Source organism: Rhineura floridana, chromosome 6, assembly GCF_030035675.1.
Source record: "Rhineura floridana isolate rRhiFlo1 chromosome 6, rRhiFlo1.hap2, whole genome shotgun sequence".
Lineage (NCBI taxonomy): Eukaryota > Metazoa > Chordata > Lepidosauria > Squamata > Rhineuridae > Rhineura > Rhineura floridana.
Genome location: NC_084485.1, coordinates 66,002,644 through 66,020,528, shown reverse-complemented (window position 1 = coordinate 66,020,528; position 17,885 = coordinate 66,002,644). Strand labels below are relative to the sequence as shown.

Genomic DNA, 17,885 nt, shown 5'->3' with positions numbered 1-17,885 from the left:
TTTACAAGAACCTCATGATGTGCTCCCACAGCTGAAAACCCCTGTAGCTAATTTTAAAGAAGTGGCAGGGTTAGAAATCAACTACAGCAAGTTGGGACTTTTTTGCATCAATTTCCTCTTACGAGCACAGGCTCACTTAAGTGATGTATTTGGTCTCCCACTAGTATTTGGTGGCTTTAAATATCTAGGGGTAACTATCACCAAAGACAAAAAACAATTTAAAAAGCATAACTTAGATCCATTAGCTATTAAAACTGAGCTTTATTCTTGGAAAAACCTTTCCCTTTCTTGGCTTGGCAGAGTGGCTGCAGCAAAAATGGCCATTCTACCCAAATTCCTCTTCCTCTTCCAAACTCTCCCCATTTATCTCCCTGACACACTCCTACAGAAATGGCAACAAATGCTTGACTCTTACTGTAACGTTCATGCTTAAGTAAAGCAGTTCTGTATCGCTCGAGTAATAAGGGAGGTTTTTGTGTGCCAAATCTACAACTATATTATGAAGCATCACAGATTAAACAACTAGCTCAAATGATTCATTTTGATCTTAGTATACCTTGGATTTCAATGGAAATGCCCATCAGCACGATCACTCCCTTTGAATGTGCTCTTTCCTCAATCACACACCCTTTCTTGAATGCCACCTTGAAAATCCAGACTCAATGGGTCTGCAAACTAGTGCCTTGGCCATCCCCTCTTCTTCCATTCCTAGATCACCCCAAACTTCATCACATTGACAAATATAGGCAATTTGAAGGTTGGGAGCAGAGGGGATTGCTAACGATGCGAGATCTGTTTGATTGAGGACATTCTTTACAAATTTCTCAATTAGAAAAATGTCTCCCTGGGTTAAGAGTCAACTGGTATAGAATCTTACAAGTATCCTCCTTTATAAACACAATTTACAAAGCAGAAAGTTTGCCACGTTCTTGGAAATCCTATGAAGCCCTGTGTAAACAGGGAATGTCTAGCCAAAAAGGCTCTATCTCTATAATTTATAGCCTCCTATTAGAGTTTAAATATGGAAAATTCAATTCAGCATGTAAAGCTTGGGCTAAAGGTCTGGGGAGGGAAATCACAGAAGAGGAATGGAGTGATATATGAGTAGGCCCACACTCAAGAGCCAGCCCTCATCAAGGAAAATGCATTGAAAGGCCCCACTGATGTCATTATGGCTTAGTCTCAATAAAGTGTGCATTGGGTTACAACCTTATTCAAGGAAATGTACTTTACCAACTACAGGGTTTGAACAACTATGTCTTTCATTTTGTTGCCCTTTGTTCCTCTCAATAGTGACCCCAAATTGTTCCAAATGTTGCCAGTCTGAGGAGTCATCTGGGCAATTGCTGTCTGCTCTTCCTTTCTCCCCAGATATGGCACAAGGACGCTTGTACCTGAGTCATCTGAACAGAGACATCCAGACACAGCCCAGTTCTTCTTCACCTTTGGAAGGCCAGTCCCCAACTGCTGTGCATTATCGAAATGGCAACCATCGCCGCTTTTCAATGGAGGTAAACTGCTGTTGCAAAATGCAGGGAATCTGTATGGAATAATAGAAATTAGACCTGTGCACAAATGACCTCTTGAAATTCTTCACCCTCTTTGTGGGCAGAGAAATTGAAGGGAGCCATTTCACACAATTTCTTCAGAGAGAGGAGAAATTCTCCAACAGCTTCTTGGGCATGACAGTTACCATTTAGCATTGACAAGTAGTAGAGATTCCTAGGGTTTGTTGTTGTTGTTGCTGCAATGGCAACACCAGCAGCAACTGTACTGTCAGCCTAACCATCCTTTTGCATCCCTCACAATGCCTTGGACTGAGTGGTGTTCCAAGGCATTGTGGAGTAGAAATGGCAGCTGCCACAAATATATATATTGGGGGGATGGTTCTGAAAGGGGCTTTATTTTTCTAGGGGTATGAGAAAAAGAGCAATCTTAGAAATGTTCTTTGAATTTACACAGAAATTCTCAGAAACGTTCTGAGACATTTTGGCTTAGCCCTAGTAGAAATTACATATATGGGCCTCTAGAAAGCTGACCCCCTTTAAATACAACAGGATGATGGCAGTTTGAGAGTCATACTCACCCAGGAACCTGTCTTCAAAAACGAATGGTCTGTTGATGTCAGGAAAGAACTGGCATTGCAACTAGAAATGTATTTTATTTTATTTGTATATCAATCAATGTTTATTGTACGGTCAATGACCCGTTATACATAAAATTAAAAACTAGAAATTAAAAATACAGGCATATAAAATTGAAGTAGGAAGGTATGGAGGGGAAAAATCTATCATCACAAGGGGTTTGTGATATTTTCACAACGTAAGGATTGAGCCAGATGGAGAAACTTGACAACCCCGAGCGATATGTATTTGTCAGTGCCACTTAGGAGAAGTTGTAATTGGTCAGGGATTGTTCTGTATTGTGGGAAATTTGCAATCAGGGGTTTTAAGAGCTTGACACGTGGGATAGAGTAAAAGGGGCAGGTAAAGAGGACATGTGAAAGGGATTCAATTTCGTTAAGGGGGCAAGAACAAAGACGTTGGGCATACGGAATGCCCCGATAGCGGCCTTCAAGAAGGGCTGACGTTAGGCAGTTAAGCCTGGCCCTAGTGAAGGCTAATCTATAGCACGGAAGGTCAATGAATTCTAAGTATGGGGCAGGGAGAGGGGTAAAGAACCTCAACCCAGAGTATGTAGGGGAACAGGTTTTGGTGGCGTTAGCTGTATCCTGCTGGAGATCTGTATCCCTTAGTTGCCTATTGATGGCAGCTTTGATTGAGATTGGATCTAGGGAAGATAATGACTCCCATGAGAGGCCAAGGGAAGAAAATTTGTGCAGGACCGATTTAGCCCAGGAGGTATTAAAGGAGTCCAGCTGGATGGCAGAGAGGTATCCCTGCGCAAGATTGGGAGAGGCCAGCTTGGCCCAGAAACACAGTGTTTATTTTTATATATACTTTTCAATCTAAAAAATATTCCATAGTAGCTTACAGTGGAACAACATTGACAGCCCCTGCTGTATCTCTGTGTTCTATCCCGGATCAGCCTTATTGGGTTAGTCTTCAAAAGATGTGTGCTTCGCTCAGTCTAGGGATTCTTCTTATGATATAAAGTAGTTTGTGAAACAGCTCCATCTTGCCTGTTTCAAGGATGTTCAGTAAAGTAGCCAGAGTTGGCCAGAGTTGGCATAGCATGTTATGTGACCATGGGGAACTTACAGTTATTCTTCTGTGGAGTATGTCTGTGCCAGTAGAGGCTAGTGATTTCTTAAGCTGGTAAGCTGCCATTATAAAAATCCCTTTCCCCACATCAGGACTTGAATTCTACTTGTGCACAAATGAGTGCCTTTAAACGAGTGCCTACTGAAAAGCATTAACTATTTTCTATACACCCACAGAGGAACAGCTTCTCTGAGAATGGACATAAGTGTTACCTCAAAGTTGAGTGCCAGCATTTAGATACGACATGACATAAATGCTTGAATTCATGTATTTTTAAGTGTGTGCGCACGCGTACACACACATACACACACACACACACCACTTGCTCATTCCCCTCGCTCCTCTTGACTGCCATTTTAGGGAAGGTGATTGAGAGGGTTGTGGCGCAGCAATTGCAAGGACTCTTGGATGAAACAGATTAACTTGACCCATTCCAGTCTGGGTTCAGGCCTGGTTATGGCACTGAATCAGCTTTGGTCGCCCTGATGAATGACCTTTATTGGGAGGAGGACAGGGGGAGTGCGACCCTGTTACTCTTACTTGATCTCTCAGTGGCTTTTGATACCATTGACCATGGTCTCCTTCTGAGCTGACTTGGTGAGATGGGTATTGGAGGCACTGTTTTACAGTGGTTCCAATCCTATCTCCAAGGTCGTTTTCAGAGAATAGCATTGCGTGATTGTCTTTCAATCCTCTGGCAGTTGTGCTGTGGGGTGCTGCAGGGTACCATCTTGTCCCCCATGCTGTTTAACATCTATATGAAGCCCTTGGGAGCAGTCATCAGGAGATTTGGGGTGAGGTGTCAGCAGTACAGTGACGATACCCAGCTCTATTTTTCTATAACATCTGAATCGGGAGAGGCCGTGCAAGCGCTGGACCACTGCCTGGACTTGGTGGTGGGCTGGATGAGGGCCAATAAACTAAGTCTAAATCCTAGCAAGGCAGAGGCACTGTGGGTTGGTGGTTCCCGAGTTCAGGTAATTGGTCAATTGCCTGCTTTGGATGGAGTCGTACTCCTTCTGAAAGAGCAGTTCCGTAGTCTGGGAGTGCTCCTGGATCCATCTTTGTTGTTAGAGGCCCAGGTGACCTCAGTGGCTAGGAGTGCCTTTTACCAGCTTTGGCTGGTAAGACACCTGCGGCTGTTTCTGGACCAGGATAGCCTGACCACTATTGTCCATGCACTGATAACCTCCAGGCTGGAATACTGTAATGCACTCTATGTGGGGCTGCCCTTGAGGTTGGTCCAGAAGCTGCAGCTGGTGCAAAATGCGGCGGTGAAACTACTCACTGGGGCAGGATATCGCCAACATGTCACTCTGCTGCTGAAAGAATTGCACTGGCTGCCCATTTGCTACCGGGCCAAGTTCAAGGTCCTAGTTTTGGTGTACAAAGCTGTATACAGCTTGGGACCAGGATACCTGAAGGACCGTCTTACCACTTATATACCCAGTCGATCACTGTGCTCTGCAGGTGAGGGCCTCCTGCAAATACCATCTTATCCAGAGATCTGTTATGCACAATATAGGAAATGGACCTTTAGTGTGGCAGCACCTACCCTGTGGAATTCCCTCCCCTTAAATATTAGACAGGCACAATCTGTGTTATCTTTTCGGCATCTTTCAACAAGCCTTTTAAGCTGAGACCTTTTCCCAGTCTGTGTCTGTGTTGGAATTGCTTTTTAATATGTTTTTAAACCTCCTTTTTAAAAAAAAATATGTTTCTAACCGTTGTTGTTTTTAAATGTTTTGACAGCTTTTTAAAAATATATTTTAAAGTCTGGTTTTATGATGTTTTAAAGTGTTTTTAGTGCTTTTGTTTGCTACCCTGGGCTCCTGCTGGGAGGAAGGGCGGGGATATAAATCAAATAATAAATAATTTTGAATGTGAAGGTTAGTTTGGAGAACCAAAACAAACAAACAGGATAATGCAGGTTGCCTTTAATTGTTTCACTCCCTCCCTCCCTTGATTAGAGAGGACCCCACCCTTCAAATGCTAGAGCCACAACTGGTCCATGCTACAGAATGGGCAAGATAAAAGGGGATGTGGTGGGACATAAGGCTGTGACTACCAAGTATGTTTAGCTAACCTTTTGAGTGCTTAAGAGGCCTCAGGAACTAACTCTGTGCTGCTCTCCTCCATAGGATGTCAGCAAGCGCCTCTCTCTGCCCATGGATATTCGCCTTCCCCCAGAGTTCCTCCAGAAACTAGAGATGGAAAGTCCAGAGATTTCCAAGCCTCTTAGCAGGATGTCTCGACGGGCTTCTCTTGTGAGTCCCATTGTTTAGCAGGGATTGAGAACATACAACTTCATGCAACCCAGCAGAGATATGTTCTCATACACTTATAATTGTGTGCAAATTCTCAAGTGCAATGACGTAAACCAAGGCAAACACCTACTTCAGTACTGAAACTACTCTGGAAATGTTTGCTGTTTAGTTGTTCCAATTTATCTGTGTAACTATGGCTAGCAAGTAGCGCTGTTTTTTCCTAACAAGAGCCAGCGTTAGAATTCAGCACTCCAAGGCTGAAAAAAGAGTGAAACGTTATATCTTCAGGTTTCGCATTTAGCTATGCAACGTCACCTGTCTCTTCAATAAAATATACATGAAGCAACTGTCCTATAAATATTAATAAGCTCATAAATTAACAATAGGTGTTCCTTTTAACTCACAAATGTAACGCTGTTGGGTTATGGCTGTGCAGATTGTGACCTGGTTTTTTGGCATTTGTATATGATTGACCCTGTAGTTCCAGCAGGAATCACACTAGTAAAATGCATTGACGTGTGACTGATTGGGCCAATAAGCTTTGCCTGTTTTCTTGAAAGGGCTGTGGTGTAAGTTCTTGCTGAGCTGGAGGTAGAAAGGGAGAGCCAGTTTTCCTTCTATAGAGATCACGTAATATTTCTGATGTATCTGAAGTCCATTGCAACCCAGTCCTAATCTTATTTGCAAGTAAGATAACAGCCCTTGACTAGAGAACAAGTATGTCAGAAGTGCATTATGCTGAAATAGTGATAGCTGATTCCAGGAAAAAATGCTTGGGAAAGGCCAAGCTATGTGTTTACTTTAAAAATTGTGCCTACCTCTAACCACTCTTTCTTTAGCAAAAGCAGCTCTCCTGGACTGCTGTCTTTCCTTCCTTTCCACACTTCTAGCCTCAGTGTGTTTGCAAGTGCCATGGCTAGAATCTTGTTCACATTTCCCACCTCACTCCCAATATTTATGAGCTGAGCTCACAGAAAACACCTGAAACGTTGAGCTAAAACTGTAGGTTGATTCATGCTTCTAAATTGCTTCAGATACAGTCCATTCATAAGTTTTCTCTATTGAACTGAAAATGAAATATTTATTGAATCCTTTTGCTACTTTATTGTGAAGATAGCTATCTCTTTACCACCACCTAGTGCTGAATAATAAATATGCTTAAACACAATGCATGACCTAAACAACACTAATTCTTGCTTTGAAAGCCTCTTATCACCACAGACAGTTTAGTCATGTAACTCTCATGTTTGCAAATGTTATATATGCTTTCTAGGCGTGTTCACAGAGTAAAATAGAGCCCAAATATACATCATTTAACAAGATGTATTGTTACCACCATAGTGTTCAGTCTTCTTCAGGGGTCATACAAGGTGTTGATGGAAGAGGTGGGGGTTATTCTATTTATCCTGACCCCTGGGTCAACTTTGAGCCAGGATCCAAAGTCATTACACAAGGGACTCTTGTATAATGGGAAGGGAAGAACCAACTAGGCAGCTTAAATGGCTCTTTGAATGGAACAATCTGACAGGCATATGGCAAAATGTCAGAAATGAAAGCAACTGAAGGTTTTACTTGTTGCCACACACCCCAAGTGAAGTCAGCACTATGTGGAAAGAAGCAAGTATCCTCCAGTTTATTGAAACACCAAACCTTCTTCAGCCTGGGCATGTGTTTAGAGGCATGTGGGTGGTGAATGCATTGGCCCTGCCTTCAATGTCTCTAGTGCGCCAACTCCACCCCAACCGTTGTGCTTGTAGCATAAAGGTCTGTATGGAGGTTGTGAGTGTATTTGCCTGAATGTGTGTATAAGCCTCCTCACATTCTGGTTATCAGAGTTCCCAATTGTGAGGAGGCTTGTAAGCCAATTCAGGCAAACACAATTACAAGCCCCCTTCAGACCTTTGCACTAAACAAGCAAAGGGTGGAAGTTGAAGAGGGACACCTGGAAATGTTTGGGATGGTGCCACTGCATGTACCCCTGTTCCTCTGAGGAGGGTTGTTCCCAGTGACTGGCTGATGATTGTGCTTTTGCGAAAGTAATTTGTACCATATATTTAGCTACAAGTTCAAGGATCTGCCTTGATTTCCTCCACCACCACCTCCAAATGTGTTGCAGACAATTATTTTACAGAATGCGATAATCAGTAAGCTTCCTAAGGAAGAGAATATGATATTTTGTATTGACACAACTTTCTTTTTCGTGACAGTCAGACATTGGGTTTGGAAAGATGGAAACCTATGTTAAACTGGAGAAGCTGGGGGAGGTAAGAATTTTGTGAAGCACTGTCATCTTAATATTCTTTATTGTATCATTGTGATGTTTTTAACTGTTATAATCCACTTTGGGAGCCAGTTTTGATATGCTGGGCCAAAACTATAAAGGGCTTTATCGATTTAAAATGGGAATAGGGAATCTGTGGCCTTCCAGATGCAGCTGTGGTACAACTCCCAACATTCCCAATCTTCGGCTTTGCTGGCTGAGGCTGAAGAAGGGTTGGAGTCCAGTAATATCTGGAGAGCCACAGGTTCCCTACCCACTTCAAAACATGCACCTTGAATTGTGAATAGAATTGTTCAAAGGCCGTGCAAGGGATTTATCTACACAGGCAAACAGTTTGGTACTGTTCAGTGTCCTATAGCATGGACAAGAAATGTGCTTCCCACATTAAATGCATCCTCTGTATTGAAATAGGCTTTAAAAAAAATAAATCAGGTTATTTAATGCAAATCAGTCAGCGTATGCTAACTAGTTAATACTTGTCCTCTCAAAAATACTTTAAAAAAATAAAATCTATTTTATCAATAAAAAAGAGGAAATTTTGAATCATATGAACTCCATCCGCAGATATTGTTGGAAGAAGACTGCAAAAGAGTAATTTTTAATCCAAATTAAGTAGGGTTGCATAGCGATTTTATCCTGTTCAGCAAATCCAGCATAATGCTGCTTTATGTATGGGAGTAACAAGTGGGCTTTGCTGCAAATCTAATCCCTGTTTGTGAGCTGCTTACTTTCGTTGGCTTCTTCCTCACAGGGCACCTATGCCACTGTCTTTAAAGGGCGCAGCAAGCTCACCAAAAACCTGGTTGCCCTGAAGGAGATCCGGTTGGAGCACGAAGAAGGAGCCCCCTGCACAGCTATAAGGGAAGGTAAGGAGCAGGGTTTGTTTTCCAAAGTGTGGAAATTTCAGGGAGCCATCTGGCAGTACTGTTTCCACATGGACATGTCTTTCTCCTTCTCTATTCGTAAGGACTTAGGTCACTACTCCACAGTTCCCGGATGTGAACTTTTTGGCGTAGAGATGGGGAACCCTTTTCAGCCCAAGGGCCTTTTTCAGCCATCTTCTGGGGACCACATGCTAGTGGTGATTGGGGCCAGGGGAAAAAGTGGGCACAGCAACAAATGTGAAGTTTACCTTTGTACAGTAGGCTAGTTTCTACACACGCTCCCACACCCCTCTCTATCCTTCATCCAGACAAACAAGAGGCATTATCAGAGTTCCAGGATGCGCTCCAGCCAGGCAAAGACGCTCTTAGAGAGTGCAAAGTAGGGCTGGTGAGGGGTGTCTAGCCCGGGGAGAGGGTGTGTGGCTAGGGAGGAGGTGTGGCCTGGGCAAAGTGCGGAGGGCCAGACAGAGTGGCCTGGAAGGCTGCCTTTGGCTGCAGGCCTGAGGTTCCCCATCGCGGCTTTAGTGCATAGCATGTGTCCCCCTTATGACTGAAGCTTATGTCCCTTTGACTTGCAGTTTCCTTACTGAAGAACCTCAAGCATGCAAACATTGTGACCCTCCATGACATCATCCACACAACGTGCTCCCTCACTCTTGTCTTTGAGTATCTGGTGAGTCTGAGGACCTTTTGTCTTAAGGAGAGACTGGCTGGTCCAGCACCTGCAGGCTTTCTGCACTGCTTCCTACTGTCGTTCGGGCTCAGTAGCAAGTTCAATGTTTTCTTCTCTTAGCTGACCAGCCAAAAATGTCATATCCATGTAACACACTGAAAGAATTATATTCTCCTACCACAATTGCTCACCAATATTCCAGGTGGCACCCTGTGCAGGCCCTGTTGTGTTTGGTGGAGTAAGTGTGACAAGGATTGTCCCTAAATAGCAATGGAAATGCTTGGGGATAAGGGTAAGTGACTAGCACATTCTCAGCTGTAACAAAATGTGGTTTGAGTACTGGGAAACTTGAAATCCTTCATAACGTATGTGCTAGTTAAAGGACAAAATATTTGGATTGAACCTGTACTAGATATGTTAGTTGTGGCTTTAGATCTCCTGCTTAATAACTTGGTAAGAACTGTATTTGCATAATAAAACAGATAATCTGGAAAGGCTGGATAGTTCTGAGCTGTGTAGTAAGATTTATTGTAGACCTTCTCTGAGGCAGAGGAGGCAGTTCACCACAAGCTTACACCATGCTTTGGAAATGCTGGAAAATATAACTTGACTTGCATTTTCTTCTACTAAAGAAATGTTGGGTTATTTGGATGTCCTGTTCTTCAAGGCAACTTAGGCCTTTCAGGACATTGCTTATTGTTGCAGGACAGTGACCTGAAGCAATACCTGGATAACTGTGGGAATCTGATGAGCATGTACAATGTGAAGGTGAGTGAACGGGTTAGATGGGTGCAGGGCTTCCTCTTCTGTATAAGCTGGTTTGTAGGCTTTCAAGTGAGGGCAGGGTTGGGGAACCACATTTGGCCATAGGCCTAGATCCACAGGTGGCCAACACCCAAGGACCACATTAACAAGTGGACAGGGCTGCCTATCTGTCAGTCACCTGGTGTCATATGTCAGGCATGGGAAAGGAACAAGTGTGCTTCTGATTGTTCCTTTGCAGCAATGGCTTGCATTTGACACTGTTTGAATTTGGCACCAACTGTAAGCTGTGACAACAAAGGAGCAATCAGTAACACACTCTAAGGCAGGGGTGGACAACCTTTCTGGCTCCATAGGTCAGATCCTTATCAGGGTTGACATAGGGCTGGCAAAGTGCTTCTTTCTCCCCTTTCCCTGGGAGAGGGGGGAGAGAAAGAATCCTGCATAGTACAGGCTTTCTTTGACTGAACAGGATTTAACTCCTGTTTGCAGGTGTCAAGCAGGAGTTAAATCCTGCTGCTTTGGCTGCAGGCGCTTGTTTGCTGCTGGGAACAGGCATCCATCAGCTGATAGCCAGGAAATGTTGGGGAAAATGGCCTCCTGGGCCAAATAGGACCCTCTGGCAAGCCACCCCTGCTATAAAGCTTCTGATTGTCCCTTTGTAGACACAGCGCTACCTGTTCTGCACCTGACATCATTCGATGCTGGATGAGTATAGGTGGGCGTGACCTGCCCAGAATGGTCTAGTGGGCCTAATTATGCCTGTATGCCAGAGGTTCCCCACTATCTGAGTTAGAGGATCCTCCATTCCACTTCAGGAATAGTAATTCATGCCTTATTTTCAACAGAACAGACTCTGCCTTTAGCATATATCTTAACTGCTTCCTCTCTCCCCTTGCTTCTCCAAGATCTTCATGTTCCAGCTGCTGCGTGGTTTGTCCTACTGTCACCAGCTTAAGATCCTACACAGAGATCTCAAGCCACAGAATCTGCTAATTAATGGGAAAGGGGAACTGAAACTTGCCGACTTTGGTAAGTCAGAGGATGCAACAGATACAATTCCAGCATAAATTTGGCTAGGTTCCAAATAGGAAGGTGCCATGCCATTGCTCAGGTCAGAGATAGGGAACAACCCGTGGCCCTCCAGATGTTGGACTTCAGCTCCCATCATCCCCAGCCAGCATAGCCAGTGGCCAGGGATGAGGGGAGTTGTAGTCTAGTACCATCTGGAGAGCACCAGTTTCCTCTCCCTGGTTTAGGTCTTCCCTCATTTTCAAATTGTAGGGAAAATATATTGAGGGACATCTACCACTACTGCCCCCTCAGATATCCAAGCTTCTAATTTAAATGCCACAAATCTTAAGAAACTAAGTTAAGCTGTTTGCCAAACACAGACTTTCCATTAATTGTTCACTTGATGCTTCATACATTATAGCTTCGAGACTATGAGAAACTTTTTCACAAGCATGTTTAGGTTGCAATCCTATACATACTCACCCCGGAGTAAGCTCTGTTGAACTCAGTGGGGCTTACTTTTGAGTAGACATGTATAGGATTGTGCTGCAAGTGTCTTCCAAATCCAAGGAACCATTTCTATTATGGTACTTATCTATAATACAACAATACAACTGATATATGATCAAGTCACAAAACGATTTTTTCTAAGCTCTGAATGTTAAAGCTGAAGCTGTTGCATCGTTCTCTTGATTCTGAAGTACAGTACTGCTAGTCACTCTCCAGGGCCACTGTTGGGATCATGTGGTGAGCCAAGGGAAAGGTCCACACCCTTGTGCCTTGCTCACCCTTCCTCCTTGCTGTCACTTCATGTTCACCTGCCCTCTTCAAGCATGCAAGGAGTGAGAAGAGGCAACAGGATCCTCCACTTGACTTGCACTCTCCCTCTGGGTGGTTGTGCAGATTGGGCCCAATAGGAGGGAGCAAGGAAATCGGCAGTGGGGACAGTGTCAAGGACAAGGTGGACCCACTGAGGGCATCTTACCTAACGGTTTTCCAGAACTTAGAACCTGAACTTCCATACTCCTATGTTTCTGCCAGATATGAGTCTAGCACCATCCTGAAACTGGTAGTGGCAAAACCCAGCCTTGTATCTCACTGACTTCCCTTTCCCCCTCAGGCTTAGCCAGAGCAAAATCTGTCCCAACAAAAACATATTCCAATGAAGTTGTCACACTGTGGTATCGACCTCCTGATGTCCTGCTAGGATCCACAGAATACTCCACTCCCATTGACATGTGGTGAGCCAAGGGTCTATGCTTGGGAAAGGGTGGGTACAATGATCCTCCCTGCTTTGACTTTTTCTACTAGAAGACAACAGCAGTAGCTCCCAGTTTGCCTTCTCCATGTTACCCTTTGGTTACTGAACCTATGATGTATTCTTGATGAGGGATGAGGATAATGGTACCTTTCAGATGTTTTTGGACTCCAGCACCCATCATTCCTCACCACTGTCCATGCTGGTTGAGTCTGATGGCACTTAGAGCCCAGTAACATCTGGAGGGCCATAGGTTCCCCACTCCTGCTATAGAGGAGATTAGAGAGATCCTCATGTTTGCTCCTTCTTATTCCTGGAGTCTTGTTCCTTTCTCCAGGGTGACAGGAGAAGGAAACAGTTTCTGCCTCTCACATTGTTTTCTACAGTTGTAGACCAACAACCAGACATCATGGTGGCTATCCCGCCTTTTTCTGCAAAGGCTGAAGCAATGAGAGAAAGACTTGGTAGGATAAGAGGTTCTAAGGAACCTAATTGTTTCACATGCTTTATCTCTTTTTGGCCTATGGTAGGGGTGTAGGTTGCATACACTATGAAATGGTCACAGGACGTCCCATGTTCCCAGGATCTACTGTGAAAGAAGAGCTGCATTTAATATTCAGGACATTGGGTGAGTCCTCCATATTCTCTACTTCATGATGTGGACTGGGGAGAGGCCCTCCCTTAGCATGTGTGGGGCCTGGGGCAAAAGCATAGTTGGGGGGGCCCCACATTTGCTCCGGGTCACCGTCTTCGTCTTGGCCGAGTCGCTGTAGGTGCGCAGGCACCAGTCCCGGAACTGCCGGCCCAGCTCGCTGTCCCCGGGGCAGCTACTGCTCACTGACCGCAGCAGTGGCAGCGGCAACTTCAGCATGGCGGGTGGACGGGCAGGCGAGCGAGTCCCTGTCCCGGGCGGAGAGAAAGAAAGCATGTGAGCTCTGCACCCTGCCTGACGTGGCAAAGGCGAGCAGGCAGGGAGGGAGGAGCCGGCTGGTGAGCAGATCGCCAAGCACAGCCCCCCCAAAGCACGGGGCCCAGGGCAACTGCCCCACTTCCCGGTGCCTGGGGCGGCTCTGACTGGGGAGAAAGGCAAAATGAATGGAAGATATGTAAGAGTATAGAAAAAAAGTGTAGCCTTTATCAACTACATGTAAACCAGGAGGTTCCTCTGGCTGGTGATAGAGCACAGTATATGGAGTCCTATCCAAGAAACAAACCTGTGTCAAGGCAACCCCATTTGTGCCTTCAGATTATATTTCACAGAAGGTATATGGTTTATTTATTTATTATTTGATTTATATCCCGCTCTTCCTCCCAGCAGGAGCCCAGGGCGGCAGAGTTTAAATTTGCAATGTTTGCAAAGTTTAAATTTGCACCCAAGATTTGGGATCTTTAAAAAGCTGTATTTTATTTTGTGATTATTTGGTGCAAGGAGAGTGTGGTGTAGTTGTTAGAACACTGCACTACAAGGACCTGGGAGACCAGGATTCATATCCCCACTCAGCCACAAAGCTCACTGGGAGACCTTGGGCCAGTCACCATCCCTCAGCCTGGCCTACCTCACAGAGTTGTTGTGAGGATAAAATGGGGAAGGAAGCATACACCACCTTGAGGAAAGGTGGGATATAATAATAAAATAAGCAAGAGAGAGAGAGGACAAAGAGTGAGGGAATGGCAGGAGAAAAGAAATGACATGAGAAAGAACATGCTCTGCATGAGCAAAGCAGTAAGTGCTAGGACACAGGGAGTTTTAGAAAAGGAGTCAGTGGATCATCGAAACCTCGGCCTCAGAGCACAGGAGGGGCCATAACTCAGGAGCAGAGTGTGGCCATTGCAGGCAAAAAGTCTCAGGTTTTCTCCCTGGCACTGCCAGTTATAAAGGTCTGAGGCAGCAGGGCTCAAAAAGCCCAGAGTCAGTGGCCAGTCAGATTAAGCAGCAGCTGGTTAGATGAGCTCAGTGAGTCAGCGTAAGGCCTCTTCATGTGTTCTAACAGCCCAATACTCTCCTTGGTTTCTGAATCTTTTAACAGCAAATGCATTTTCAAGTGTTCCTCTACGGTGAAATGGGATAGAAACGTAGACTGCAATCCAGTATACACTTACCAGGGAGCAAGTGACGTTGCACCCAATGGAGCTACTTCTCCATTGTATGAGTAGACATGTATTAGATTGCAGCCTTAGTGGCTGTGGGTAGATTTCTTTGTCTGTGTTTAGCTAAGGTTGAGATTTTTCAGATTCTAAATTCCATGCCAGATATTGGATTCCAACTTGTGCAATGCCCCATGCAGTAGATGTTCATCTAAACCTGCCTTCTTTGCCACAGGAACCCCTACAGAAGACTCCTGGCCAGGTATCACATCCAATGAGGAATTCAAGGCTTATAATTTCACACAGTATCGAGCCCAGCCATTGATAAACCATGCACCAAGGTAGGACAATGGCCCTAGAAGGTAGGACAGACCTATTTGGTATGGGCATATAGTGCTGAGAAGACTAGGAAGAGAGAAAAGCATCAGTCCTGCTGTTTCTCACTGGATAAATATAGGTGCAGGGAACAAACGAGAACTAAAGGATCTTTGTTAATTTGTAGAATAGTAGATCAACAATCTGCATTGTGATCAACACTGTTGTTCACACACTGGTAACCTCTAGGCTGGATTACTGTAATGCACTCTATGTGGGGCTGCCCTTGAGGTTGGTCTGGAAGCTGCAGCTGGTGCAAAATGCAGCAGCGAGACTGCTCACTGGGGCAGGGTATCACCAACATGTCTCCCTGCTGCTGAAAGAATTGCGCTGGCTGCCCATTTGCTACCGGGCCAAGTTCAAGGTTCTAGTTTTGGTGTACCAAGCCCTATACAGCTCGGGACCAGGATACCTGAAAGACCGTCTTACCCCTTATATACCCAGTCGATCACTGCACTCTGCAGGTGAGGGCCTCCTGCAGATACCATCTTAGCAGGAGGTTCGTTCTGTACAATATAGGAAACGGACCTTTAGTGTGGCGACACCTACCCTGTGGAATTCCCTCCCCTTAAATATTAGGCAGGTGCCGTCTCTGTTATCCTTTTGGCGCCTTTTGAAGACTTTCCTCTTTCAACAAGCCTTTTAAGTTGAGACCTATCCCAGTCTGCGTCTGTGTTAGAATTGCTTTTAATCTGTTTTCTTTAATATGTCTTTAACCCTTCTTTGTTTTTGTTTTTAAAGATGTTTTTAAAGCTTTTAAAAAATGTTTTTAATGTTGTTTTGTTTTAATGTATTTTAAGGTCTTTTTATGATGTTTTAAAGTGTTTTTAGCATTTCTGTTTGCTGCCCTGGGCTCCTGCTGGGAGGAAGAGCAGGATATAAATCAAATAATAAACAAACAAACAAACAAACAAACAAATAAATAATAAAAATAAAACATACAGTACAGAGTTCTTCTCTTTTCCAACAAACACCATCACTTACCTGCTTTATTTTGGCGGAGAGGTAGTCCATAAAATGTTTGCTGGCATCCTTCATTATGTTGGTCTTTCCAGGGCTGCCACTAGGTGGCATCAGCATTCTGCAGCTCAGTCTCCCAGAGTCCAGCAGCATACATTTTCATCTTGTTGAGTTGCTTCTTCCCCGAGAAAGAACCTAAATTGCCAACTGTAGACGAGTATCTTCTAAAATGTTGTACAGCTTTTCTTTGTGTGTTTGGGTGGTAGAAGCTGTTCAGTAGGTCTCAGATGACGCAAGTTTATTGTTCTCAACAACAGTCAATTGCTTGTAGAGTCTCCCAAACACAGCAAGTTCCTTTCTTCTCTTGCAGACTGGACACAGAAGGAATCGACCTGTTAACGAGTCTCCTCCTGGTAGGTGGCTTTGGTTGCTAAGCCAGATAGCAAATATTCCACACTTCATCTCACATTTACTTCGCTGTTCCAGGGATCTAGTGCCGATATCAGTACCTCTGGATCTCTCCTAGAGGCTTAACAGGGAGTGTTCGGGTGCACAGGGCAGTGACAGCTGAAAAAGTTTTAAGAGAAAAGTAATGCTTTTAGTCCTTTCATATCCCATACAGACATTAGTTTGGAGCAACATAGATAAATCAGTGAAGTGTCGCATCAAAGCATAGATCTCTTCCATTTGGCAGTGTATATAACAGTTTTGACCATTCGTGAAAAATATATTTAAAATACTTTTATACCTTTCCTAGACGCTTACAGCAGCTTACAACAGCGAAACACACACACATACACACCCAAAACAACTACAAATAGCATGAAAGTATATGAAATGAACCACCAAAATGTGAAGTAAGCATAGCCTTGAGGATATCACTCAGTCTGAGTCTCCGTTAACCATTGACCTAGCTACTTTGTGGTCACAGAATCCTGACTGACAAAGACACCAAAGCTCTAGCTTCACATGTGTCGATCCATAATCCATTGAGTTGTATTCAACTAAGTCCTACTTAGTCATGCCTTTTAATTTCAATAGGTCTACTTTGAGTAGGACTACCAGTGAACACAACCCATCATGTCTTGTTTCTGCATTAAAAATCCACATGAAAAATAATATTTAAATATGTGTTTTATCACAAAACATGAATTTATGTATTTTCTCTTAATGTACACATTTCTAAAAGTATCCTAAAATGCACATTTTTGTGCGTTTTGGTGCATTTTGAGCAGAGAACTGTCTTGGGGAAGGGCTGCAACTCAGTTATAGAGTATCTGCCTTGCACGCAGAAGGTCCCAGGTTCAATCTCCAGTATGTCCAGGTAGGTAGGGCTAGGAGAGAACCCTGCCTGAAACCCTGGAGAGCCACTGCCAGTCAGTGTAGACAGTACTGAGCTAAATGGACCAATGTATCTGACTCAGTATAAGACAACTTCCTGCCTTACAAAAATTGGAAGGTGCAAAATCCGAAGGATAATTACATTCTGATCCATGTATTAGTCTGGGGTGTGTGAATGAGGCTGATTCACTTTAAAATGCTGATAGTACTAAATTTCTCCTCCGCCCCTCAGTGAGAAACAAGCTTAGTGGTAAGCAAAAGTCCAGGAAATAGAGCAGCCAGTGCCAGGACAACTCATAGTGAGGAGCACAGAGACCTGGAAATAGGTTGGCATTCTGTGCCTCATCAACTTAAAAAAATAGAAGACAAGTGTATCCTGATTGGGCTTGCCAATAGTCTGACCAGCACCATTGAAATAGTTTGAATCCGGTTGGAAGCTGACTTTGTTGTTGCCAGACAGGGGAGTCAGATGCTCACTGATCTAAGCAGTGGCAATGTCTATAATTTGTAAAGTATGATTTACTATACCTTCAGAGATGGTGAAATGACCAAAGTGGAAATGAATATGTAAACTAACCCTCAGAAAATGATTTGCTCAAGGAAATGCAAAATGTCTGATCATAATGGGGAACTGACACAATGGTTCCTTCATTCTTGATCTGATCTTTGATCCTACCAAACCTCTTAGATCAAAATCAGTGGAACTCAGGAGAGGTTGTTGACTGTTCCAGTGGCTTGGCCTACCTTTGTTGCCAAGATTC

The 17,885-nt window shown here is 44.1% G+C and overlaps 1 protein-coding gene across 6 annotated transcripts in view; it reads left to right on the top strand.

Moving 5' to 3' along the window:
- The window catches only part of CDK18 (cyclin dependent kinase 18), a 138,167-nt gene that overhangs the window by 100,582 nt on the left and 19,700 nt on the right, over positions 1 to 17,885 (top strand). For all 6 annotated transcript variants that reach the window (XM_061632154.1, XM_061632151.1, XM_061632155.1 and 3 more), the window contains 11 exons: positions 1,372 to 1,511; positions 5,366 to 5,491; positions 7,699 to 7,755; positions 8,524 to 8,638; positions 9,235 to 9,329; positions 10,035 to 10,097; positions 11,000 to 11,123; positions 12,226 to 12,346; positions 12,894 to 12,991; positions 14,684 to 14,789; positions 16,154 to 16,196. In XM_061632154.1, the coding sequence (XP_061488138.1) occupies positions 1,372 to 1,511; positions 5,366 to 5,491; positions 7,699 to 7,755; positions 8,524 to 8,638; positions 9,235 to 9,329; positions 10,035 to 10,097; positions 11,000 to 11,123; positions 12,226 to 12,346; positions 12,894 to 12,991; positions 14,684 to 14,789; positions 16,154 to 16,196 (1,088 nt within the window). The remainder of the gene's footprint in view (positions 1 to 1,371; positions 1,512 to 5,365; positions 5,492 to 7,698; positions 7,756 to 8,523; positions 8,639 to 9,234; positions 9,330 to 10,034; positions 10,098 to 10,999; positions 11,124 to 12,225; positions 12,347 to 12,893; positions 12,992 to 14,683; positions 14,790 to 16,153; positions 16,197 to 17,885) is intronic.